This window comes from Grus americana, chromosome 4 (assembly GCF_028858705.1).
Source record: "Grus americana isolate bGruAme1 chromosome 4, bGruAme1.mat, whole genome shotgun sequence".
NCBI classification, from domain to species: Eukaryota; Metazoa; Chordata; class Aves; order Gruiformes; family Gruidae; genus Grus; species Grus americana.
In genome coordinates, this window is record NC_072855.1 from 10,845,175 (window position 1) to 10,872,976 (window position 27,802).

General features: G+C 38.6%; 1 protein-coding gene across 2 annotated transcripts in view; it reads left to right on the forward strand.

Annotated features, from left to right (window-relative positions):
• DOK7 (docking protein 7) overlaps positions 1-27,575 on the forward strand; it is a 68,724-nt gene extending 41,149 nt beyond the window's left edge. For both annotated transcript variants that reach the window (XM_054825366.1, XM_054825367.1), the window contains exons 8-12: positions 11,146-11,188; positions 19,832-19,897; positions 20,946-21,017; positions 24,134-24,286; positions 25,896-27,575. In XM_054825366.1, coding sequence (XP_054681341.1) covers positions 11,146-11,188; positions 19,832-19,897; positions 20,946-21,017; positions 24,134-24,286; positions 25,896-26,032 — 471 coding nt within the window. In that variant the 3' untranslated portion in view covers positions 26,033-27,575. The remainder of the gene's footprint in view (positions 1-11,145; positions 11,189-19,831; positions 19,898-20,945; positions 21,018-24,133; positions 24,287-25,895) is intronic.
• Positions 27,576-27,802: the final 227 nt, after the last annotated feature.

The window sequence follows — 27,802 nt, forward strand, 5'->3', positions numbered from 1 at the left end:
TTAGATTTAAAGTCTTGTTGCAAACAGAAAACTTGAGTAAAAGGGATACTTTATGCTATTTTGTATAATCAGTGGAATTAATTTCCTGTTAATAAGAAACTTTTTGACGAGAACAGTTGTGATAAGTTAGGATACTTCTCAGTACAGTGGCATAAGAGCAATTTTTCACTGAAAAGTGTACAATATCTCTTATGCATGTCGCTTGAAGCTCATCCCCTTTCCTCATCAGAGAAGGAATGTCTCAGCGTCAAGAAATGAATGGATTATTGGATCTTTTGTCTTACATGTCTCTTCTGGTGTAAATTTTTCATAAATCAATCCTTTGCTAATCAAGAGAGCAAGGGTATCTGAATCCCTTTGTGAGTACATGTGTGCATATGTTAATGACTCTCCTTTTCATTTATTTTCAGTCTCTCCAAGCTTCCTGCTAAACAGTACTTTTGTATTGACTTTGTAAATCTTGAAATGGGCTAACGCTCCTACTGCAGCAGGACTCTGTTGTTTCTACTGGTATGTGCTATTCTAAGAAAATGTAGACTACCACTTCCCATTTGTCAAGCCCTCCTAATTTCACGGGTATTTCTGCAGTACTGAGACGCTCAGTGGTGGCACAGTCAGTCTTGTGTACTTTAAAATACAAAAGAAAGGGATAACATGAGGTGTTGCAGCCAGTCTATGTACACCTTGCCTCTCCTGTTTCTTTTACATGCTGAACAAGAAAAATGAGATGAGAACACCACACTGCTTATTATCTACACAGCAGAGTCAAGCCTGCTGTTATTTTAATAATTTAATAATATTTTAATTTCAGTGGTACAGTAGTTTTGCTGGAGTCTCTGCCTTGAGTTCTCACTTGGTACAGAATGAGTGGAAATTAGGAGATCTGTTGTACAAGGAAGCTCAGACTAGCAAATGTGGGGAAACTTGCATGTATTTTAAATGTCAAATGTTCTTGTAGTAGTGTAATGCTACCCCCTGTTGGAAATTGGAATATAAACCATAATACATGGCATCGAAGCCTCTTTGGCTTTGTGTACATTACTTTGTTTCCATTGCACTTGATAGGACTTTAGAAGTGCCAGTCTCTAAAAAAATAAAGAAAAAGATTTTTTGTTGTAAATAGGAAAGATGTTTTCCCCCCAGCTATCGGAACTGAATTCAGTTTAAAATAGTCTTTTCATGTTAAAATCCAGCTGTAGGCACAGATGCCTGTAATTTTACTGTCTTTCTGTAAGAATACAAATATATGACATTATGGTTAATGCTGATTTTCATTGTTCATAAACATCTATCTATTCATGAAGGCTTTACCATTTCTAAAAAAGAAACACATCCTGTCTTTTTGCATGGCTAAAGCTACTGTATACACTATTATTTGGCTGCGTGCTGAATAACAGCACTCGTGTCCACCTGCGAAAATGTGAATGGTTAAAGCAATGCCGTGAGTGCACTGCTGAACCTCCAAGGGTCAGGACAAATTTGTGTTTGAACTCTTTTGCTTAAGCGTTACAGCTGGAGTTTCTGTAGGTACCTTAGGAGAGGTGGTTTAACTAACAGGAGCCTAGCTGAACAAGGCTCTGAAAAAGGGAAAAGGGAATGTAATGTTGCTATGAAAACATCTCTAAAAAGTTGACATTATCTTGAATTAGAAAATCTGCTGGGTGTCTTACGCTTAAATTAAAAATTATTCCTTCTCATAAAATTCCAGACAGATCTTCTGCTGCTGTAAGTCATGACAGCTCAACTGAGGAAATAGGGGCAACAGTGCAGCTGATTCCAATTACCCGGAGGAATTGTCTGCCTTTGTTTTGGCTCTCAGAATATATGATATGCTGAACTTCAGATTATATCGGGGGTGGTATCTGCCTTGGATCTTAGACCTGAATATTTCTGAAGAGGAATCTCACAGTTGGAGAAAAGTTATCATTTCTGACCTGACTAGATTTGATGGTTTATTTTAATGGCAATTGTGTAAGGAGTCTTTCATGTCCTGAATGGCAGAGCGATTGTTATGAGATACATCTAGTGAAAGATAGGCAGTGAAGGCTGAAGTGAATAAGTTTTATTATTCATCTAGCATCAGTTCACAGGTTTATTTGTTCAGGGTTCTGTGCTCTGAAATCAGGAGATGCCATGCCCCAGCTGTCATGTTTGATGACTATACCCTATGACACTTGCATATGGTGTATTTATTTTTCATGAAGAATTGTTTTTAGTTCCTGCCTTCTAATTTCTGCACCAATTCTGGCCATGTTTATCAAATATTGAATTAAAAGTTGTCTCAGAGGCAATTTTCTATGTCTGGCTTAGATATTTCTTCTGACTGACTGAATTCTTCCACCCAGTCATGGTTCCTGCTATGGAAGTCCTCCTGTGTTGTGAACCAGGAGTGAAAAATGTTCTGATAGTCCTCCAATGCCTTTGTGCTGTGAGGTCTAAGTAGGAAGCTTAGATGAATTTATCTATTCAGTAATACTCATAACCATTAGCGTCCACCTTTTCATTTGAGTTGCTTGTATAGAGGTACCTAGAGGGTTTGCTACCTCAGTATCTCTCTCTGCAGCTTGTCACTGTATCTGTCTTTACAGAACTTCCATGAAATAAAGAAGTGCTTCTATCTGTATAGAAACCAGTGCTTCTCATTTTTACCTGTTGTTAGGGAGGACAGACTCTTAAATTCACAAAAGTATTTAGTGTCTTTATTTATGTTTCTCAAGTTGTTGTGGTTTTGGGCATTTCTCTGTAACCGTAAGCTGTATAGCTGATATTGGTGTTAGGACAGTTTATGATGGTTTGCTGTTGCGTGCCTTCAGACTTTGCTGTGTACTTGGGGTGAGTGTTACTGCAGCTGTATGTGCTCTTGACTTTGTTTTTTGTCTAGTCTTGAAGTATGCCAGGTTGAATTGTAGTCGTCTCTGGAAACAGACACAAACTCCACTGATGTGTTTATACCAGTTATTTTATCTGTATTGGATGGAATTGCATAGCTGTTTCCTTTAGAATTCTGTCCGAATACTTTCGTACATAATGAAATATGTGTGTGATGTTAAAAGGATGTTATTTAGGTTGAAAAGTTAAGCCCCCACTGTTAAGGAATTGACAGATTTACAGTTGCTCATGCCATCTTGATTTTACCTACACGTGTGTCCCTCTTGTGCAGTGAATGAGGCAGATGTCCCGTGGAAAAAAACAATATGTGACCATGTCATTTCATGACAGTCCAGTTGTTCAGCACACTCCTAGTGTGACTCTTCGGTATGTAGTAATTCTAGGTCTGTTTTTGAAAAGCAAAAGACGAGCAAATCATGTTCCTGGTTGCTGTGTCAGCTTCCCCATGCCCATATATTATCAGTAGCAGAGCTTGAAATGTGACCCTTCGGCATTGCAACCGAGACTCCTACCATCTGAGTTTCAGGGCTGTTGCTGCTAGCTGGCAGCTGGAGATGGCTTTTATCTCGGGGTGGAGGCTGGGCAGCTGGATCCAGGTACTGGCTTTTGCAGTAGCCGTGGCAGAGGACTCAGCCCAGCTTTTCTTTCTCTCCCTTGAATGGACGGTTTCAGAGTATGCTACAGGGAAGGCGTGTCGTTTTCAGAGCTGATGGTCACATTCTGATGCCAGTGGTAGTATTCTGGGTTGGGTGGCAAACGGCTCGTGGCTGCAGAGAGCTGGGAAGCACACAGCAAGAAGCAGAACGCCCCTCTCAACAGAAGCATATCAAAATCACGACTGAAGAGTTCCTCTGTAAAAACATGAGAGAGGGAACATGAGTGCACAAATCTGGACTAGAACTAAACAATACTTTTCATTCTTTCTCATCTCTTGCTGTTTAAACAACACCTGTAACTTGTGAGTTGAGCTGAGATTCTCTCGCAGGTTTTAGGAGGCGTATTTTAAAGTGACACGCAGCACAGCTTGCCAGTGCCACTGAAATCGCCAGCTTCATGCTTCAGAGAATAGCTGATGTTTGGGCTTGGCTGAGCAAACTGAGATGTTTCTGAACTGACTTCAGCAATCTTTCTGTAAGCCGACAGTTGGCTTGCGACAGATGAAGCTGAGTAATCAGAAGTTTGTGGCTGAAATTGGAGCCCTGCACCTGAAGCATGCCATGGACAGGAGTTTCTGTTTCATTTGGAGTTGTTACAAAGGATTGTAGAGTTTAAGAATTTTGTATCTTCTGTTCAGAACCTGATCAACTGCTGGGTCTTGTGAAACAGCCCATCAAAGCAGATGACCTTTAAAGGTTTGCTCCATGTGCCTGTATTTATTGACCTTTCCCGTGAATTTTTCTTTTCCTGTGGCAGCCTAAGCGTTCCAGCTTTAAACTTTCCTGGTGATTTGCTCCAAGAGTAACTCATAGACTTTAATCCTCAGGAGGAATGTACATTAACTGTCAGTTTCATTAGGGACTGGTTTCTTTTTTCTGAAATATCTGAATTTTGCAGAACTTCAGACATGTTCAAGACTTTTTCTTTTCCATTTTCTAAAAGCAATTGTCACTTTTCTATTTTTGTGATGCTAATTTCAAAATCTTCATTCAGAATTTCTCGTTGTGTCCTTTGCTCCTTGGTGAAATTGCTGAGAGTTCACGATACTATTGTGATAAACTATATAATGTAACTGTAATCTGCTGCCTCCCTCTATGTACAAACTACGGGAAGCAGTCAGAGGATTGTGATGAAGGGCCACCAGCTATACACAGCAGGCGTGAGGGTGTTTGTTCATTGTTAGAGAAGTTTGCTTCACAGCTGCTTTTTGGGGACCATCTTCTGGATTTTGAGCGATGATTTTGCTGATTTTCTCTTGGAAAACTGGATGTTTTGCATGGTCTTGATACTGCACAATAGCTTGAAAATAGAGGGAGAGCAGAAGAAATCCAGATCGTATTCTCTGTGACAATTAAGCAGTTGACCAATGTTGCAATCCATCCTTTCTGTTTTGAGTGCATTTTTGGTATGTGCTGAATAAAAATCTCACAGTGCAAATAGTTCCTTCTATTGCAGTTGAGTATGAATTCCTCTTTTGTATCAAGAAGAATTGTGAGCCTCTCATTTATGTTGAGCCTTTTTTCTTCTGGTCTGAGGACCCAGATTGGGGCAAAACTCCATACATGTGCTTAGACTAAAGCAAATGACACCTAAAAATCACAGAATTATAGAATGGTTTGGGTTGGAAGGGACCTTTAAAGGTCATCTAGTCCGAACTCCCTGCAACAAGCAGGGACATCTTCAACTAGATCAGATTGGTCAGAGCCCAGTCCAACCTGGCCTTGAACACTTCCAGGGATGGGGCATCTACTTTCTCTCTGGGCAACCTGTTCCAGTGTTTCACCACCCTCATTGTAAAAATGTCTTCCTGATCTGAATCTACCCTCTTTTAGTTTAAAACCACTACCCCTTGTCCTATTGCAACGGGGCCTACATAAAAGTCCGTCCCCATCCTTCTTATAAGCCCCCTTCAGGTACTGGAAGTCTGCTCTTCTCCAGGCTGAACAACCCCAACTCTCTCAGCCTGTCTTTGTAAGAGAGGTGCTCCAGCCCTCTGATCATCTTCGTGGCCCTCCTCTGGACTCGCTCCAACAGGTCCATGTCTTTTCTGTACCGAGAACTCTAACTTTTACTAGTTTCAGAATAATGGAGCTATAAAAAGCTGCCAAACTTAGATGAGCTGAAAGAAAAGCTTTATTTCTAAAGATACACAAAGGGAATGACATAAGCTGTGACTGATGAGGTGTGTCTGAAACGTTGACAGTTATCAGGCAAATGGCATTTCATTCCTCTTGCCAGTGATGATGAAGCCCAGCTCAGCATTACAATCTACAGAAGCTGATTTACTTTTTCTTGGAAGTGTAGTTTCCTCCTTTTTAGGAGGAAAAATATGAAGCAAAAATATTTTGGGTTTTTTTTGAAAATACATGTTTTAAATGGAACAGCTATCTATCAGTTCCTACCCTTAGAGCCAGTAGTGGGAGGGGTTAGTCTTAAGGCAGCATTTTCCTTCATTTCTTTCTGTCCCTCTGACTCCCAAGCTCCTGGCTGCTTTTTTTACACCATGTATATGAGCTTGCGATGATGCCTCTTGTCTGACAGACTCCTTCCAACAATAGGAAATTGTGCAGTACAGTAATATTTGCTCCTTGCTTTGGAGCTTATACGGGAAGATCTGGACTTTGTTGCTGGTCTCGTGTCCAAAGACAAACTCCCATTAGCAGCAGCGGAGCAGAATTTGGTATGTAGTCCATGGAAAATGATTACAGTATGTAGAGAAAGGTAGGCATACTGCTCTTTTTATGGGACAGTATTTGTGTCTGGTAATTTTTTTAATTGAGAACTGATCTGGTAAATCATATATTTCATTAAATTTAAAGTGAATGAAAGTTTGAATGAAATCAAATGAAATTAAAAAAAAAAAGAGGGGGAGAGAAAGACAAAGATATACCAAATATTCATGGGGCATGGGGAATAACCCCTTTTTGATTATAAAAAGGGTTATGTACTGTGATGGTTATTTGCACACACAGAAATAAATGCCAAAGTTTAGGTTCTGTTTAGCTGTTTAGGGCAACAGAGCTAATCTGTGAATAAAGATCCAGCATATCAAACTAGTGGGTTCTCCTAACGTCTATCGTTGAACCCTACCCAAGATATTTGGAAGCAGAACATCAAAAATGAATGTCATCTGACAGCAGCCAGATCACTACCAGAGTTAAAATAGCCCTGGACACGTAGTTCATGATGTGTGATATACAAGTGGTACATATCCGTTTACTGTGGGTCTTGTAGTGGTGAGGTTGTTTGAACTACCAACCGTGCATGACATACTTCAGCACTCAGCTCTTGGGTCACAGATAAAAGAATCTACATTAGAAAGATATTTAACTTATATTTATGAGTAATGTTATGAGATATGCAGGATTTAGATACTCGCTTTGTTAGTTATTGTCCGAATATCATAGCAGGCATAACAGAAGCATATTACTTGAGTGAGGTCACTTACCCCTTTTCTTCTTTGGTGTAATCGTATGGGAGATTGAGATAGGTATTATACTTTACATTTGAAAACCATGCATTTACATTTGTACTTTATGCTGTAATAATTTAAAAAGTTTCTCCTATAGGCAAAAGCACGTTTTGTCTGAGTTTTGTAGAATTAAAAAAGATAGTGATAGCTTTGAAGTCTCTGATACCATTCTTTATACTAAGTTGCCTTAGCAGTAGCCACCATAAATTAATGAAGTCTCTTACAAAGGATGGCAGCGGGAGGACTCAGAGTTGCAGAAATAATAGAATATGGCATATTGAAATGAAAATGAAGACAACAACCTTACAGTCTGGAAAAATCACTTGATAACAAAAGACTGGTTTTATTTTTGTTATTATCTCAGACTAATTTTTTTATCTAATCACATCTGAGTCTTTTAGTTATTTGTTGTCTTTCATCTGTTCACTATAATTTCAATTATATTTTATCAGTGTCCCACATCTGATCTAATTTCACACATCTAACTTCTGTTAGCCTTTTTGCATCTTTCTTTGTTAAGTATAATCTAATCTTCTAATAATGACTTTGAAAGTATATTTATTTGATATGATCTGTCTAGCTTTTATCAATTTTCTCATCTTACCTAATTTGTACATTTTTATGAAAAACCTTTTAGAATTTATTTTATAAGAGTTCCAGGCATGAAGTAAGACGCCATTGTTGAACCAACTGTACCTACATTAACAAAATGATCTCTCTTTAATTTTCAGTTATTTCCATGTCATATATGATGCACAGAATAAAAGACAAATGATAGTTTGAATTCTCACTCACATTCGGGGTCAGAAAGCCCTGTTGGTTGATTTTTTTTTGGTGATGTGCTGCTTAATACAAGTTAAAAGTTTCTGCAACTGAAATGTTTTTAACAGTTCGGCATTGCCAACTTTTTATTCCTCATTCTTGCAGAAGTGCTATACCTGTCCAACATTGATGGGAGGGAAAACCAGCAGAACTTCATTTGCAAGTAAATCAAGTAGTTATAACTTGAATTTACAGGGGGAGCAGAGGTGTTTAGCAAGTAGGAGTGTATGCTGTTTTTGCAAATAACTTTGCTATGTGGGGAGAAGAAAACCAATCATCGTAAAAATAGTTAGTTTATTCTTTGTTTCTTTGCATTACTGTTGCTTGTAACATCTGTAACGATGAAAGAGAACTCCTCTGCAGGAGATTATGTATAAACAAAGAACCAAAATGCCATTCTTTCTTCAAAGAGCTTTCAATCTCCTTTCAGGTTTTCTGCTTTCTCTACTTCAGCCTTCCAGTACCTAAAGGGGCCTACAGGAAAGCTGGAGAGGGACTGGTTACAAGGGCATGGAGTGACAGGACAAGGGGGAATGGCCTTAAGCTGAAGGAGGGGAGAGTTAGATCAGATATTAGGAAGAAATTCTTTGCTGTGAGGGTGGTGAGGCACTGGAACAGGTTGCCCAGAGAAGCTGTGGAAGCCCCATCCATGGAAGTGTTCAAGGCCAGGCTGGATGGGGCTTTGGGCAACCTGGTCTGGTGGAGGGTGTCCCTGTCCATGGCAGGGGAGTGTTGGAACTCGATGATCTTTGAGGTTCCTTCCAAGCCAGGCCATTCTATGATTCTATACTTTATTTCTATCCATGTTTTTGCCATAATTTAGGATATTCTGATGTGTAAGGCATTTATGGGAAGAGAGTTAAAAATATTTTTCTGACTTGCTATCTGGTTTTGTGCATCAAGCCCATGCCCTGAATGACAGCAAGGCTGTGCAGATTAATGAACCTAGAGGCAAAGGTGAGAAGAGAAACATTTTTTTCCCCTCCCAAACCAGTTTTGATTGACTCTGTGAATGAAGTAACACACAGCCCCCCCCATATCCCTCAAGTTACCCCCCAAAAAGCCTTGTTTTTAACAGAAAAAAAGTTGCCAGAAACTTGTGAGATCCTTTCTCATTAGCAAGATTTGATATTTATGCATTTCAGCACTGCAGTCTGCCACTGTCTATTCCATTAAGTAAGCTAGCAGAAGCTACCTTCAGAGGCAGCATAATCTGCTTCATATCCACAGACATAACCAAAGTCGGGGAAATTATTTTTTTGTATTCTGTATTAGTAAACCCCTAATAAATTACTGGGGGCAGGAAAAAAGCATTTTTCAAGTCAGCTATAAATAATAGCTACCAAAAAAAAAATAATCCTATTGTAATGGAGAAATATTATAATCTAAATATACAGAATATTACTCATAATGGATTCCAAAGTCCTTTGTCCTTTATCTGTGGGTATACTGCTGCATATTCCCCAAATGAAAGCAGCATCTTCTGTGATGGCACACAGTAACTATAGTAACAAATAACATCCACTATGGTTAAATTAATAACATATTCCTTTTCTGAAATGCTGTAGGATGTTATTTCTGTTTCAGAAATGAAATCTTGGCCATGTTTCTGATTTCCTCCCCTTCTGCTTTTACTCTAAGCAGTTGCTCAAATTCAGTGTCTCACATATTAAAACATACAACTAGCATAAAACCTCAAGTAAATACTGAAGCTGTAGATTCCACGTTTGCAATAGGATCAGGCAGAAACATCCCATATGTCATGTATTATTCCACTGTTGAAAGTTGTTCTGTGTTGCAGATTTCAAAACTGTATTTTAAAAAAAGTACACCTGTCTCCGCAGTTGGTCCAATTAAGCTCTTTTAATGTATATTTTATTGGCTGAAACAGAATCAGTGTGATGTTTCTCATCTTTTTCTGGTTCATTGCAAGGTCCATCAAAGCAAACAGAAAGCCCTTTCCACCTACTTTAACTGATGTTTGATCTAGTTGTTAGCTCTGACAGTTTTTTGTGATGGTCACATGTAATGAGCTCTACGTCTTAATATGTTTGCCTTAAGAAAATGTTATGTAGGAATTAGTATGACTTGAACTTCCTCATGGATAATAAGTAAATAATCTATTTTGTTTCCTACTGAGAAATTTTGGGAAGTCAACACAGTGCCTATATAGGGGGAAGATATATGTAATGTATATGTAAAGTCGTAAGTGTGTCTGAAAAGCCACCACTTTGTATGAAAGCATAGGAAAGGGAGAGTTATCACAGGTCATAAGTCTGTGCATTTAGGTGAAGAAAATTACTGCCAGGTGTCAATACAAAATGGAATTTTATTGCTTTGGAATTAAAGAATGTTATTGCTCAGCTCCAATAAATATGTAGTGTTTTTCCGCTTCAAAGTCCAGAAGACACATTTATTTATCACGATGAATGGATCACGATGATGAATTCTTCTTCTCACCAAGATCACAGAAATAAAAGAGATGTCTTTGGCAGAGTGGTGGTCAGTAGCATGGACCAGACTCACTTCACAGCCTGCCTTGATGCTGCTGTGCAGGAGCAGCCTTGGTACCATCTAGAGATGGAAGTGCCAAGGTGTCCTCCAGATCAGCTTTGAACGACATTGATAATATACCTGGGGAGAAACCTGGCCTGCAAGAATGTTTTGGAATGCGCTTACTCTTAAATGTGAATGGGCACCGGTACTCTATGCCTGACTGCTTTGATGTGTACCACCATGGTACGAACAACGTGAACATTAGATGGTAAAAAGCTTTTCTGGAAAGACCTTGATGTCACGGGTGGTATTCGTAGGCAGTTTGAAGTCAATTTAAGCTGTAGGATAAAGTACGTTGGTTTTACGGAGCTGAACCAGAAGCATACCAGGCTTCAGTCTGCTCGCAGCACCTACCATTTTAAGCAAATATAGGCATGGCCTTAATTTACATATGTTAATCCTGTTTCTCCAACTTGATATCATCTTCCTCTGAATATCAAATTTTCTTCCTTTTTGCTGTTTAATTCAGGACTGATTCAATAGTGCTAAGCTTCACTGTGCCTGCTCCAGTTGTTGGAAAGCACCCAAAGCCGAGTTAGTTAGCCTATTAAGGTACACAAAGATTTTGCAACTTATGAACGTTTTGAACACCTTCAGGTCCGAGCACCTTTGCATCTGTTCTGGATTTTAAAACCACTTTGTTAAGCTTTTGTGATGGTGAAGTGATGCATCTGCCATTCTTCCTATATTTTGAAAAGTTTCTATTTCTTGTAAAGATTTTTAATTCTAAAATTTTCTGTTTTCTTTAGGGAACAGCAGTTTTACAGTCTGGAGTCTTACCAGCTATACCAGGTAGGAGCCATTTAGTTATTTGCTTTGTTATAGAATAATGTTTAAGTCCCAAATTGTGATGAGAGAAACAGAATAATTACGGTAGCGGAACTAAAGACTGTATTGAGAGGTATCCTGTTTACGGTTGGCTTTGCTGTCTGCATGACAGACAATTATGAAATACATTGTAATCTGTAGTATCTTTGGTTTCAAAGATTAATATATTTGTTTTTCCCTTCCTTTTGTAATCTAAAGAGGTTCAAAGTATTCAGTTTCTATATAAAGTTGTTTAGTGCTTTTTCTACTTACGTTGTCAAAGAAAGTAAAGAAAATGTTCTTTTTAAGCTATATTAACACCAAGGGGAAACTTGATTAATATGTTCAGTGTATATACCCAGTTTTCTAAATAGCACAAAAGCACAGGAATGGATCCTTACCAGCGGCAATGTGGAGGTGCTTCTCTCATGTCAGTGGCAACAAAATCAGTAAAGGGAGGAAGCTCAGTATTTGGCCTGGAAAGATTATTTATGCAAAGGTAACACACTGACTATCTTTGCATTCTAAATCTGCCTATCAGTAGAACGTGTTTGTCATCTGGAGTTCTCTGATGTAGCCAGACTGGTCTGGCACCTTTTGTATCATCATTTTACTTCAAAGATAATGTTTTGTAAGGGTTTGTATACTGTCTTCATCTTATTCCTTTGGGAGATCTGTGCAAAGAAGTAGTTTGGTATCTCAAACATCTTTATATTCCTTAAACTGTTTACGTGATAATTCAGCAGATCCGTTAAATTTCTCAGGTTACCTGCTTCCAATAGACGTAGAACAGCTCTTTGTGCTTGGGTTTCTTTATTACTTTTAAAAACCTTGGCAAATACGTAAATAAATATAGATGACTGATACTTGTGCAAACAAATCCAGCGATACTTGTGTGAACAAATGCAGTAAGATACCTAGGGTCCGGAGGTGTCTGTCAAGAAGGTCATAAATAACTATATTCCTTTGTCTGTCTTAGCAGGGGAAAATCCAGAAGCATTTAGCAGATCTTGTTCCTAGTTGTTCCACTCAAGTCAGTGGAATTACTCTTGATTTATAGAGGTGTGAGTAGAAGCACAAATTGGATCATTAACTCTAATTTTGTCTATCCTTCTGATCCTCAGGTTTCTAGTCCTCTAATCAACCCAAGGAAACCAGAGCACTTAAAATGTGTGTAAATACTGGAGAACTTGGGTCTACAGCTGTGTGTGGTGGGCACAATATTATTTCTGCATTAATTTCTGTGGCAAATTAATTGTGAATGCAAACAATATCTGACAAAACCTTAATATCAGACTATTCATGCAGATGAAGGAGTTAGCTCTTTTTATAAAATCTGTCAGCAAAGATAGATATCAATCTATCAGCAAATTGGAAGTGTAGAAATACAGGACAGAGTTTTAGATCAACAGAAAGGGAAGATACAAGGCTGAAGAAATTTGAGTGGGTGGGTTTTCATGTCTGGTACACTGGGAAAGTACTGTTTAAGGAAAGAACTGAATACCTGGAATAAGTATAAATGCTTTAGGCAAATGCAGCATCTGAAGCCAGTGACTGAAGTTTTTAGCTATCTTTGTGGGGTTTCATCTCTCAAATACTCTAATTATCTACCCGTAGAACTTGTATTCTTCAGTACTACACTATTTTTCAGAATACAAAAGAGCCGTGTGTTTTCTCCGTCTCATTGTCACATTTTTATTATCCTCAGATATTTCATCTTAAAGTATTGTCTTCTGTATATGTGAACATTTTGAGTGTAATTGAACTTGGCGTTGCAAAGTTTTCAAACTACTACTGTAGCCTTTGAATGTTTTGCTTCCACCATCTTTAATCCAAGCCATGAACTGCAGGTCCCTGGGTGCTGAGCAATCATTCAAACAGTTCTGTTGGACTAAAGGAACAGCATTAGAACTTTTCTATGTTTCTCTATTATGATTTTTTTAATGCATTGTTGAGAATATCATAAGGGCACGCTGATTTGGGTTAACTACTTTCAAAACCTGTCTTGCATGTGTACATGGCAAGATACCTCTACTAGCATGAATGATTGTACAATGACCCAATACACAGTTATAATGTTTGCTAGCGTAGCAGTCCACTTAGTCATAAACACATTTCTTTTTTATCACTGAAAGAATTGTACTGTATTTTCATTTAAATACACTTCTTCCAATGCTACGGGTGTCCATATGTTCTGTACAATATTTTTACTCTTGAATGCCTCAGTTCTGTACCAAGAAATGAAGTTAAAGAGTCAGGATCAATTGTTCAAATATTTTTAAGTTTATTGGTAGTGAATGTGGGTGATAATATTCTCCTTCTACTGTTAGTTAGCTATGCTGAGCAATCGACTCAGCAACTTCAGAAATATGTGTCTAATTCTAATGGCAAGCTGAAAAGTGTTCATAAATGCAGCAACAATTCTGAATTGTATTACTAGGTGGAAAAAAAAAAACCAAATTGGGGTGGATCATTTAATTCTGGTTTAAATAATTTGGTTGCCTTTGTTATGAATAACTTTGTAAAGATTGATTAGAAATAGAGACTGAATTAGATTGCTTGCATTTGTAGGAGGAAACTGTTCCCATTGTTATCATAGCTTTGTACTACAGCTCAAGGTAAGGGATTCTTTGGAGTTGTATGATGTGGGTATGCTTGCTCTTCAGTATAATAGACCGCATTTCTGGATATTATGCCAGGATAGAGGTTCAAAAATGCGACTCAGATTTCCTGATTTCTGAGACTGCTGGATTCTGGAGGCACCTAGGTTTAGCACATTTGGTCTAAGAAGTTCTCATGGGACCTATAGAAAGTTTGTCATGAATGCTTAAGAAATTTTGTAGCATGATCTAGTGGATGCAATTTCAGAGATCTGTATGCAGGTCCTTTTCTCAGGAGCTGCTTATGTGTTTTGAATTAAGGGACCATGAATGAGATGCACATTCAGTGTTGAGAGGCAGAAAAATAGAACCAAAAAATAGCAGGTTCCTTCGCAGAATGGTGAGCTGAAGAGCTCATCGTTATCTTGATTATCTTTCTGGTACTATAAATCAAAGTATTGTAGGCAAAACAGGGCTGAAAGGGTTGTCTAGTTCAAGCCTCTGCCCTGAGGTTAGGATGTACTTCTGTGTGTGTGTCTGACAGGTGTCTGTTTAGCATGTTCTGCAATGAGAAGCCTTAATCCACCTTAAATCATCTGAAGTGCTTTGCTATTCTTACATTTAGAATGTATTTCCAAACAGTTGTGTTTCTCTTTGAGGTTTAGGCCTGTTATTTAAATCTTGTTCTCCTTTCTAGTTCACTGCATCAGCTTAGATAGGAACCCCAGCTCTTACTTATAATGTCTTCATGCTCTCCTGCCAAATACTTGGATTTTCTCAGTTGAATACAACACTGTCACAGCTCTCCTGTTTTATGAATGATGTTTAAACCATGAGATTGCTTTGTGTGTGGAAACGCCACTATTTCTGTCCTTAGTTGCCGACCCTTCCAAGTGAGCTGAACAGTCTGAATCCCAAGACTCCTATTTAGAGAAGCTACGCTGAGAGCTGGAATGGGCTTGCAGAAGTGCCTAGGGTCCCTCTGCAATCCCTGGAGAAGGCACTTCACGCAGGCTGTATGTGCCATATTTCAGAAACTTCTGTCCCTTACCATTAGCTACAGGGAAGGTGATTGCCTAGGCGTTCCCAGGAGCCAGACCCAGCCTTGGGCATTTCAACACTCTAATTAAACTTCTGTAGTGGGAGGTCTGATCTCCTTGTTCTTCTGTGCTGCAGGCTCTGGCATTACAAAAATCAACTGCTGAATGGGCAAATAGGTTAACAAATATGATCCCGTGGAAGCAGCATACCTTAATATTGTTAAGTTTTGTGATTTTTAAATTCTCATTTCTTTTGTTTTGTCTGTGCAGTTCCATTTTTTCCGTATCCCATAGGAGCAAATCCATCAGCATTGCAACAGGCACTCTTGCTATCTGACAGCCTCTTTTTAATATCAAACCTACACAACGCTTGATGGGAAATGTTCTAAGAGGATGAATTAAGGAATAAACATAAAACAATGCTGTGGATTGGAACTCAACTGAAATGTCAGCTGAATGCTGATTATGAACATTGTGTCTCTTAACTTGTTCTTAGGTAGATAGGGAGTCAAGGTAGGGAGATAAAAAGAAAGAATAAAATTAAGTATGTAACAGGTGATGGGTGCTGAAAATTTACTCAGCTGTCTGACAGCTTAGCTTTTTTGATGGAAATATAGGCTTTCTTTTATGCATTTTTAAAATTTTTATTGCAAACCAATGCAGCCTGATACTTCTATTCCAAGTTTGGAGTAAGCTTTCAAGGAATTAATTGAGAGCAGTGCGAAAGAATCTGGGCCATACCGTGTTGGTTGTTGCTGCTTAGGTTGAAAATAATTTATTATTCATATTTTTTTTTCCAGGAAATGTGTTGTCAGCTCTTCAGATCTAGGATGACAAAGTACACTATGATACTTTTATTGAGCCAATAAAGGACTGTGTGCTCAACAGTGTCCACCATAAATATGTCATACCTCATAGTGTTAAACACTGTATTAGAAGAGCATTATTACAATGAGAGACTGATTAATAAAACCCTGCCATAATATGACATGCTCTTTCTTGATTGTGCTTTATTTTATAAGTGCACTCAAAAATAATTCTGTAGGGGAAGAAAAATAGGAGCACAGAAAAAGTGGTTTAAGTAAGCTGATTAAAATAAAGATTATATTTACAAGCTAAACCTTGGCCTTAGTGACTCTCTGAATTATTAGGGACCTGACAGAAAAGGAAAAAAAAAAAGTCTTTGCGGTGAAATCATATGCTAGTGAACGATCCAAATGCTGCTGCTTCATCCTCTGGGCTGAGCAGGTCCAGCAGGTTCCTGTTTCCTGTTTTGGGGTGACAGAAGGTGATAAATCCATGCCAGCGTGACCCCCTAGTCCTGCCTTTTCTGTACTCTTGATTTGCTTCTCCATGAAATCTGGGGAAATGAGATATCCCAGCCTTCTAGAACACAAAGGTGAGGAACCTTATTTGCAAACATAGCAATTATTTCAGCTTTTTTTCCCCCCCCCCCAATTAAGGAAACACATTATGTGACCTTCATTCTTGGCCAGTGTAGATCGTGAGCTTCAGACGCATCAAGACTTTGGGAGCAAATGTATGCAAAGCACCTTTGAAAGCATATTTAAAAAAAAAAAACAACAAAAACCCAAACAAAACCAAACCACCACTGAGTTTCCTGGTACAGGAAAATGGTAATGATTCTAGCCCAACACTTGCATTTTTAAGGATGAGAGGCTGGGCTGGAGCGGGAAGATGAGTAATAGCTAGAGGCAGTTAGATCCTCTGTGATTCTTTTGGAGACACTAATTACTTTGAAAATTGAAGAGTAACAAACTTAGGGAAGTTTTATAGGGCAATTATACATTACCAGGAAGTCTTTCATTGCATTTACATGAAAAAACCTCCTGGTGTAATTGCGGTATTTCTCCTGTCAATCGGTAGCTCTCGGCTTTGGATGCTTCTTTAAGCAAGGTATCTGTGTTCAAAGGAGGAGAGGGAAATATTGCTTGGCTGAGAGGATCAAAGTACTTCTTAATCAAGGTAGTTTTAATTCAGTAAGAAGCAAGAATGTATCGTATAGTGTTTTCTTCTGTCCTAACTCGTCAGCAAATTGAATAGCCCAGACCTGCAAAGTTTGCAACCTACTCTGTGACGGCAAAGAGAGGTTGGGCAGTAAGAAGTGGTCACCTGGTAAACGCAGGGGAGTGTTGCACGTGTCTGCTCGCTGGCCGTGTAATGATAGGTGACAGGATTTGAAAATGTAAACTGTCTGGGCTCAGTTTATAGCACGTATTCCAGCTTCCCTCTTGGTTGTTAATTTTTTTGCATGGTTCTTTCTTGTAGCACACGTGCTGTAAACTGTGCTTACTTTTGAAGAGTGGGCATAAAGAATGACTATAAAGTTAGAAAAAGGTTTCAAATAGCAGTTGTCTTCATTGAGCTATATCAGATGTTTGAGTCTAATCATATGTAGGAATGCAAAATATTCTGCTGCATATTTTCATTTTGTCACATTTTGAATATCATCATCTTATACATTGAGGAAGTAGAACAGAAATAACTCTTGATCAGCTACTCAGTTTTTACAAAGACTTGAGCAAGTCAGCCACACAGAACTGGATGGCAGTGGAAACTGAAAAAAAAATTCTTAACAATCCCTTGTAAGACAAAAAGAATGGTAGAAGGGAGCATCTGTCTCCTGCTGGATGTTTTATATGTTCAGAAATTTATCTTGCTAACTTGCTGTTTCCATTCCTGGAACTGTTATCCTAGGATTCATAAAAGAGAAACAAACCAGTTTATATGGTAGCTGTAAAGAAGAAAGAAGAAAATATCTAGGTTGATCTCTGTTGACATGTGTTTATACAATGCAGTTCAAACCTTCAGAAAAATTCCATGAGAGATTTGACTATGTAAATATTTGTTAGTTGCCAGATTTGAAAATGAGGATAATGCAACAGGTCAAATCCTGAAGCATTAACATAGTTCTTTTAAACGAGCTTCAAATGTGAAAACTTCAACTTGACCATAAATGGACTGAGATATCTTATTGTTTGAAATCTCCTTTCCTGTCCTGTCTGCTTTTCACAAATCCTAAAAATGTTGCTTAAAAATCTATGTTTCCTCTGGAATGTTTTCTGCTGAATTACATTAAGTTTTTCAGGGAGGAAAAAACCCCACCACTATGCTAATTGCAGCTTCATCACAAAACTGAAGCTGTAGTCTTCAAAGTAAGGTAAGGCTTTCAGTCTGATGTTAATATTGCAGACAGGATGCTCTGAGGTGAGAAAAAGGAAAATCAGTTACAGTGAAATATAAGTAAATCAGCTGTCCTATTTTTGCATGTTTTTATCAGCAGTCTTGTTAAAAAGAAAATTTCAAATAATGTTTTTAGTGGTTAAGACCTCACCAGAAGCATGTAAAGGTTTTACAATCTGATCTCATTTGTTAAAATGCAAAATCAGTTTCTCAGGATGGCATGCTTGAAATTTGTTGTCTAGCATTGGGTTACCCTGTGTATGGTTTTGTGTACAAAAAAGACTGCAAAACTAAAGGTTTGAGTTCAGTTGTGCACTTCTGAAATAGATGTTTATTATTTTTTTAATTCATTGTCCTCATTAAGTGAAGTAATCTCTGGGTTTTATTTAGATTTATTTAATAAAAGTGTAGGAATAAGCTTGGAAATTACTACATTTAGAAAAAAAATTGTATGATGCATACTTTATACAGGGGAAAAATTTAAGAAATTGCCATTTTCTTTAGGTTCCCAGGTCATGCAGATTTCTTAGGTATTTGAGACTGCTATTTTTCTTATAGAAATTCTTCATGTTGCATAAGAATTACAGTGATTTTTGGACACTATTTTAAAAACAATTTGCAGAGAAGTGTCTCACCTGCTCAGAGACTATTCATCAGTTTAGAAGCGAGTGTTAATTTTATAGCTGATCCCCAACACCCAGCAGCACACGGCCCAGCTGCCCTGTCACCAGTGGCAGGGTTCCTCATAAACACAGCCTCCTACCTTATTTCTCTTAAGTACTAGTTACTTGCACAAGAAGTTCCCTCGAAATTATTCATGCGAGGAAGCAAATGCCACTCATCTTGATTAAGGTGCCCGCAGTGACAACAGTAGAGACAAGATGTTCCTGGCTGGGTAGGGATAATGTAACCGAACAGGTAGGTATAACGCTGATCAGTTTGGTGGTTAAATGAAGAAGGGATATGTGTATGTGGACAAACCATACTACATGCTTACCACTCTGTAGGTTTCCCAGTTGCTAGCTCTTGTTTCCTCAAACTTCCGTAGCTAATACTATACCTGGGGCAGCTTCCCGCTGATCTGCATAGGGCTGGCGAAAGGAGACTGACTGTGCCGTCTGACATGCCCTCGGCAAAGCTTTCCTGGCTGTAACGCTTGGAACGGCATTTCACAAGAACCAGCGATGACCTGGATTCAAACCCTATGGAAGCTAGATCCTTCACCTACCCTTCACCCTGCCCCAGTTTATGCATGTCTGAAACGGGACGGTGGACTTCTGAATTGTGATACAGTTCTTCCCAATAACTTTAATAGGTTTTGGATCCAGTCTGATGAAATTTTAATGAACACTTTAAACTTTGTGGTTGCCAAAGCTGTGCTATGGATTGCAAAGGCAACTCCCCACTCAGCTTTCATTGCCAGCTTACTTCTCAGTTCGAGATGACTATCTCTGTGAATAAGGTAGTACTCACCACAAATTGGGAGGTCAGTAACCTGAAGTCTTATAGAAGGCATTCTTTCTTTCTAAGGAAAGAAAACAACAGCATGAGATTATAGTGCCACAATCTCAGGATAAAGAATTTAGAAAAAACAAACCAACAAACTCTCCCCCCACCCCAACCCCCCACATTGCTTAAGCAAAGAACAATGACTTATAATTCTTATTGAATTTTTTTCTTGATGTTTCAGGAACATCTACTAAAAATGCTGGTGCACAGCAGATATCTAATAATAGCACCAGGTATTTAGATTATATAACGTGAATCTGTCTCTTTGAAAACAGGTGGTGCTTCTGTCATGGCAGCTTCTGGGTCTTTGAAAGTCCATAGAGGGCACAGTCTCCAAGGTGGTAAGTATAAGTGGTTATGAGGTATGTGTGTGCATGTAAATTTAAATTAATTAATTAAACATAAATTATTTTAAACTTCAGAAAATGTTAAAGGTAATGTATGACTTGATTCCCTATTGTAAGACTTACGTATTTCTTTGGATTTTTTTGCTTTGCAGGGTTTTTGTTAGAGAGGCATTGACAGATGGGATAAGTTTAGAAGAGGCAGTGACAGATGAGATAAGTGTCAGAGCATAGGCAGTAATCTTATTCACAGCAGTAAAGTGCTGCCAGCACTTCAACAAAGAGCACCCACCAAAAAAACCCCCACCTCGGGCCATGAGAAGTCCTGTACCCTTGCAATGATGAGGTGGGAAAAACCCTCACCATTTAAAGATATTTCTTCCTGATAATGGAGAAAAAAACAACAGCAGCAGATAAAATTATGAGTGTTTGTCATTCAAAATTAATCCCAATATGTTTTTTCTATGGGCATAGCTTTTAACTTGTCTTGTTTGAACTGGGTGGAGTGTGAGATCATGAGGGAACCTGGGAATCTTTTCTCAGCTTAGTGCTCTGGAAGCACTGGTGATGTTGTGCAACCTGGCTTCTTGCAAAGATGATGATTCGCGCTTGGAAAGCAAAGTTATCTTTGGAAGGGCTAGTTTAAGAATTTTATACAGAGCTTTGTCAGAAATCAAGAAGTTACCCATCATGCTGGAGGTGGAATTTTAACAAGAGTCTTCCAGATGCTCCCAAGATCACCCACGCGCTTCTCCCTGATTCATGCATTCAAGACAGCTTTTCTCCCCCATTGATGTACAGCAAAACACACTGTTGATTTCAGTGGCCTTCAGTGTCCTAACATTTGTTTCCCTCCTGTTGCACTCATGAGAAAATGCTGGCATCATCACTACAGAAAAGTCAACACTGTTTATACTTTCTGAGATATTTTCAGTATGATTATTCAGATTAGAAGGTTACAAGTCAAAACCAGAAAATCTTATGCTTTGTTTTCATTGTGCAAATTCCTAAATCCAAAGCTGCTGATGGTGTTCCTGTGTTCTAGGTCCTAAAGGTGGTTATGAGATGCTGACAATTCCTGCAGAACTGGGAGCTCCTACTAGCCCTGAGGAACCTGGTGAGTAAAGATGTTTGCAGCCAGTTCCATTAGAGGACACTAACATCTCCTGTTTCTTTTTCCGTTTCCTTTTTTGTTAAGATCTCATCTAAATGTTTATTTTTGAGGTGTTGTCCTTTGAACATGTCAGCTTTACAGGCATGCTCGCACACACAGGCACATACACGCTCACACACTTATTTGGGGCTGTGTTTATGGTGTTGGTTTTCTTTCTGTGTTATGTATTGTACCTTTCTGAGAATGGTGCCTACATAGTGTGGAAAATATGAATAACACTTGCTGAAAGAAAGGCTAAAGCACCAGTTTCAAATATCATTTTCTTCTTCCTTCCCCAATTATACTATCTTTTCCTTTATTTTCCCCTTCATTTCAGTGCCCCTGCATTTTCTCTTCTCCTGTTCTCTTTTATTCTTCCTACCTTGTCCCCCCTTCTCTTCAAGCAATCATGATATTCTACTAAGTCTTTCAGAATGTTGTAACCATGGATTTTGGCATTTTTTTCTCTCAAATTCTCCTTCCATAATGATCTCAAGTCCTGGTCCTCCAGCCTCTCTTGTAAGCATCTTCTACCTCTGTCCACGCAGAACGGACTGCCAAAAGCAATATCTTTGTCTACGGTGCTCTCTGTGTGCCTTGTTTTCTTAGGAATTTTTGCCTATCTTGTGCTTTTCAGATAAACCTTTCTCTTCAAGCAAATATAAACCAGTTTTTAGTGTCTAATGAGTTGGGTTTTTTATTTGAAGAAAAAAAGAAAAGACAAGTGTTTCTGTGTTTACGAAGAAAGCACAGTTGCTATTAAGACAGCGCAGACTAAATAACAGAAGACTTTTCCTTTCCTTCCATTCTGGTTTGCCGAACTTTGTTCTTGGTTTGTTTTTTTGGTTTGTTTTTTTTTTTTTTCCCTTTGAGTAGAATATTTGATTGTTGCCAGGGCTTCTTTGTTCTGTGTGTTTCTTTTGCTTTTCTTGCACAAAGCCCTACCAATTAATATCTTTTTTTTTCTCCGTGTGTGGTTTTTTAGTCCTCAGGAAAATCACTTGGCTTCTCTGCATCAGGTATGACATTCAGCTTCCTGAAACCTTTCAACTAGTTTGCTCTTTAGAGACGTTTGTAGTTTTCATACTAGCTAGCTTTGAGGAGACTTCACTTAAACTCCTGCTACGACACTTCAATGGCATACAGAAAGACTTCAAAAATTATCTTTTCCTTCATGAGTGTTCATGACTGTATCAGTCCTTAAGACTGTCATTTGCTTACAACTTTAACTATTTGGGATGCAGGTTTTCAAAACTATGGTTCTGCTGAATCCCTTTGGGCAGAGTCAGGCCAAATTCCTTTGAAATACTTTAGAGAGAATAATTGAGAATAATTTCTGAGAATGATGTCTGATGAAGATATAGAAACTTCTTCTGTTTGATTTTTTTTTTCTTTTCCTTTTCTTCTTAACACCTGGCTTTGGAACAACAACTTGAAGTCTGACTGTCAGAAAAGTGTTTGGCTACTTCATGGATGTTCCTATGTTTTTTCTTTATGAAAATCTGTCAGAAAATTGGCCAAATTTCCAGGCTTTCAAAATTTTGGACTGCATAGTAGACTCCTTTGATTTAAATAGCTTAATCCTGGAGAGATTCCATTATCCTGGAACCTGCTGTAGCCTCTGACAACTCTTACAGTTGCCTGACTTTGCATGAGCTATTTCTGCTATTCATAATACAGTCCAAGAAGAGAAGGTTCCCCTTAATGGTTATTCACAGCTGCTGTTGGTTGGACATAAGAAGTCATTCTCTCCTGGGCTCTAAAAATCCTTGATCACCTACTGCCTCTCCATTCACATCTCATCAGAGTCTGAATGGGCAGAATAGAAAAGCTGTGATTTGGACAAATAAAGTTTTGATATGAGTTTTGTGTGGAGACAAGGAAGGGCTTAATGGGATAACTTCAGGGAAAGGGAGAACCTGGAAGTGATACCATTTTTCCTCTGCAATCCTTTGTCCCAAATTGACTTAACAGCAGGAAGTGTTTAAGGGTAAGAACTTCAACTGGACTGGACAGGCTGGTGATTACGAAGCCTGCTGAGTAGGACAATGAGAATGTGACTCAAAGCCTTGCCCAAGCACGGGGGGAATACAGGTTTGTATTTGGGTCTCCTGTAGCCCAGCTAATTATGGGAAGTCTTTTGGTATTCATGGATTGAGAAACTAGATGTAGAAGCCTGATGCCAGTTAAGGCTGAAATGCTTAGTTGGCCAGTGAATGGAACCTTCTACCTTCTCCCTGAGATATCTTCTGATACGATTAGAATAACTGAAAGTAGGGCTAGAAGAGGTCTTGAGAAGTCATCCAGTAGATAAAAAAGTTGTCTTTAAGTCAGAATCACTTTGTAAAAAACTGTTTCCTAGTAGGTGTTAGTCTATCTCTTTTTTAGAAATTTCTAGATGCAGAAATTCTTCAGCCTCTGTGGGATTTCTTCTAGTGTTCTTGTGGTCTTTACTATTAGAAAGGTTTTCCCACTATCTAATCTTCTTTTTTCCTGCAGTTGAAGTCTTCTATTACTTGGTCTGTCCCCACTTGGCATCGTTCCTATCTTGTTCAACTCTGTACAGGGAAGCTGCCAACGTTGTCTCCTCCAGCTTGCCTTCCCATTGCTTTAAACAGTTCTTCAGTTCCTGTTTCAGGACATACCTTCTGAACTTCTAGTGATTGTGGTTGCTCTCTTGCAGATGATATCATAGTCCACATCTTCCTAGAACAGATTGCTTCATATAAGACATTACTAACCTGAGTTAGAGCTGTGAGGTAGTGTTGCATACATTGCTTCTGATTGAAAATTTCTGGATAATGTTTGCTTTCTGTCACAACACAGTTGAGATCACTGGCTGTGGTCTGTGGTCTTCTGCACAGATCCTGACTTGATCAGTCTCTGAGGATTTTTTCTGTAGAAACCTTAGTCTCCTCATGTCCCATCTGCACCTGATGGTTTAGATGTACTTTTCGGCAAGCTGAGCTGTTGCCGCTGAAATGTTTGCCTTCAGAACATTTGATGGAACATTGCTTTTTTATGAAATGCATTACTGTTCATTGCAAACAGTGTCCATAATAACGTGTTCCTTATTTTAGAAGGGGCAGTGGGTTATTCAGCTGATGTCCCTGCATCAGAGCGACCCCACAGCGAGACAGCCACCTATGTCAATATTCCTGTCAGTCCTACTTCCAAAAAACAACTTCATTACATGGAACTGGAACTTCAAGAACCTAGCACAAGCATAAGAGGTAAGGAAGTTTACAATACTATTTAAACAGCAAAGGAAGCAGTAATGCAGACTGCATTTGGAATCTAAATTTCTCATCTACCCATAGGCTCTTGCTAACAGAGGAATTGAACCTGGTACGTTTGTGAGATGGTTCTTGTAACAGCCAACTCTTTTGGAAAACATTTTTAAGGAATGAGGTTCTATAAGATGTTGCATCCCTCTGACAGGTGCATTGTATACGCACTCCCTCCTGTATCTGCAGAGTTTGACAGACAGTAATTTTCATTGCACATATTAGGACTACCCTTACTTAATTTTTCTTGCTTGGCTTCAGAAACAGGGCTGTGGGTGTAGGTGTACAGGGCTTGTTCCTGAAGACACTCACTCTGGAGCCATGCAGCAAATGCTTGAGAATAGAACAGTGTTCTGTCTGCTCTCCATGAGGACCTGTGAAAGTGCTACAGGGAGGAAGCCAGCCCAAGTATTTGATTTTTATTTTTTTTAAAATTAATTTGTCTGGATCTGGGTATTTTACTTCTAATGCTTAACTTGGACAATTAGCACAAAAACATGCGTTATAGCTACTATGTATTGTCACTCAGAGATGCATTACTCCTTACAGAAAGCCCCTAATCAGGATCTGGCATTTAATTGCTCACACTTGGTATTGATGGGTTTTCCACGTATAGTTTTCAGCTTTTGAGAATTTAATTTTTATGCTTTTAATTTCAGCAAGTTTATTAACTTTGGAATGCTAGCACTTTTATGTTGATTTTTTTTTTAATGTTTATTTGGCTCTAGTTAAGCAATTCTAAGCTTCTCCCAGACTTTAATGTAGTTCTCTGTACAACACCCTGTTGAGATGTACAAATAATGTTTTACCCTCATTTTAAAGACAGTGAACCAAGGCGTTAAGAATGAAAGACCAAATTCCATAAACTGGCATAAACTTCCCTAAATGTCAACCACCAAGCCATGCTCAACTTGTATAAGTTTGAAGGTGCCTCTAATGACCATAAACACTTTATTTTTTCATGCGAAAGTTTTCCCAGCCTCCAGAGTTGTATGTCTGCACCCATACAGAACCGTTCTGCTCCTGAACAGACTGAGTAGCTTTTATCTTCCTTATTGCCAATTATTGGACTAAATTGTCATTCTGCGTAAAGCTGAAGGTGATTGATCTGGTAAAAGTTCACAGAGTGCCTAATCCAGACAAAGAATCCCTGCCAACTGCCCTGTCAGTGGTGTTTTCTTTCCAAATACCAGATGTTGTTCATTTACTGACTGATGAAGCTGATGAAGCCTCCGAGAAGTGTGAGAGCTGAGTTGAATTTTGTCTTCTAGGGGGAGTGGGAGTGGAGATTCAGACCTGGGGCAGAAATACAAATAGTTCATTTGCTTATTTGAGGAAAACCAGACAGCTAAAATATATAGATAAAGCTTTTGAGTTTTGGTGGGTTTTTTAGCTGTTATTATCATCGTACTCCCTTTATAAAGCTTGCTTTAAGACCAAACGAAGATCATCTAGGAAATCCGTAGAAGTAGTGTTCAATAGCTTAACTCTGGGTCAGTTTTACCCAGGAATACGAGTGGTATAGTCTTTTACATGATTTCTTTTGGTATTTCAGGGAGTGGATCATCCCGATATGCGCAGATTGACATTGCAGCCACCGAGACAGCCCACAAAGTGGGAACGCAGCACGCTCAGTGCCGGGAGGAACGCTTGCAGGAGCTGGAGCAGAAGAAGAAAGGGGCTCAGCAGTGACCTCTCTAGGAAAGAACTTTTAGCTCACCATGAATTGGTACTAATTCATCTTACAAAAGATTCACGTTTATGGTAAAAAGTACTCATACAAGAGCTGCCGTTGCTTACTGCATTTATACCAGATTCATTCCAATATCTTGATTCCTAATTGGAAAGCTGGTAGCATGAGGAGGGTGTGGGGGGGGTGTCTTTCTTTTTATTTTGATTTGTTGGCAAAATCCAGATTATTTTTCATATGCAATAACAGATGTAAGTTATCTTTTTCTATCATTCTAAAGTCCTGGAAGAAACCTGGAACCAATTCCAGGGTTTATTAAATGGTGGCATTTTCTTTAAAAACAAAGAACTTGAATGTGTGCGGAAAAGGGAACGTGAGAGTGTGTGTGTGGTATGTGTACGCATGTGGTTGCATGTATGTATATGTATGTTTCTATGTAAGCACACATTACTGATAAAATATATGTATATATCTGAGTGTATAAAATATGTAAAACCTCTATTAATATATTAATGGCTCTTATAAAAGCAAGAAAATTCAGTGCCTGATTTTTTTGCAGGCACAGTTTTGTGCAATGTATATGCTTATTTATGGACATGCTTAACTTTACCTAGGAAAAATTCAGTTTTATACCTCACCAAGAGTTCTGTGGCTTTGGCTATAGTTGCCCAGACTGAAAAGCTGCAGTGCCAGAGATGCATACATGTGTGCATACAGACAAGAGCACACACAAACAAGCTATTTAATTTAAGTATGCCTATAAACCAAAGTAATTTGAAGGGACATTTTAGGTGCTTCTGTTCTTAAAAACCCTTATGGTTTTAGACACTATAAGCTTTGATTTCATAGTTGCTGAGTACCTGTAATTCTTAGCAATTTTTGTGGAGTTGAACCTACATATCACTTTGAAAATCAGGTCTCAGGTTTCTTGTGCAGAATATCTTAAAATCAGGGTACTCGAAATATTAACTTTTGAAAATTGAGTCCTTTATTTGTATCTCCAAAACTATGCCTAATGTAAACCAGCATCAGCATCAGAATATCCACCTTGAGGCTAAAACTTTAATTGAATAATCCTCTGCTGTCCCTAAATAGCATAAAACCAGTTCTGTGTAAGAGCATGGTGTCTTCACAGATGCTATAGCACTGAGGCACAACAGGATGCTCTGGTGTAACAGAGGTTTATCCACAAGTCTTTGACATCTTGCTTTTGTACAGCGAGATTGTATGATTCAAAACTTAGTTCTTTGTGTTGCATCGTCTATGTAATTCTTGTGTTCTACGTATTTGTCCTGATACAAAATGTTATTTAAATAAAATGTTATGGCAGTGACATTGCACTAACAAAGCAGTGTACTTATGAAAAAAAAAAAAAATCAAAATTTTGGCCTGCAATAAAATAACAGCTTTGGCTTCCAGAAGTTATCGGGAGTGGTGTCTCGGGTATCATGACTTTTTGACTGTATCCTCTTAAGATAAAACATCACAGCCCAATTCTGTTTTTCAGATATGCATTATAATTCGTATTACTGAGTGAACGTTTTGTGCCAGTGAGGGTTTCACTAAGTGATTGGAGGGAGAGGTGGGTGTTTGTTTTTCAGGCAGGATTTAGCCTACGAATTTATTTGAATGTAGCCTCAACAGTAATGTAAATCTCTCAAATAAAAAAAAAGTATCTCAGAGTTGACAATTGCCATTGTCATCTGTCCTGTGCTAAGACGTACGTTTCTGTTTATCAGCCTAGCATATTTCTGAAGGGAAAAGAAATTTTT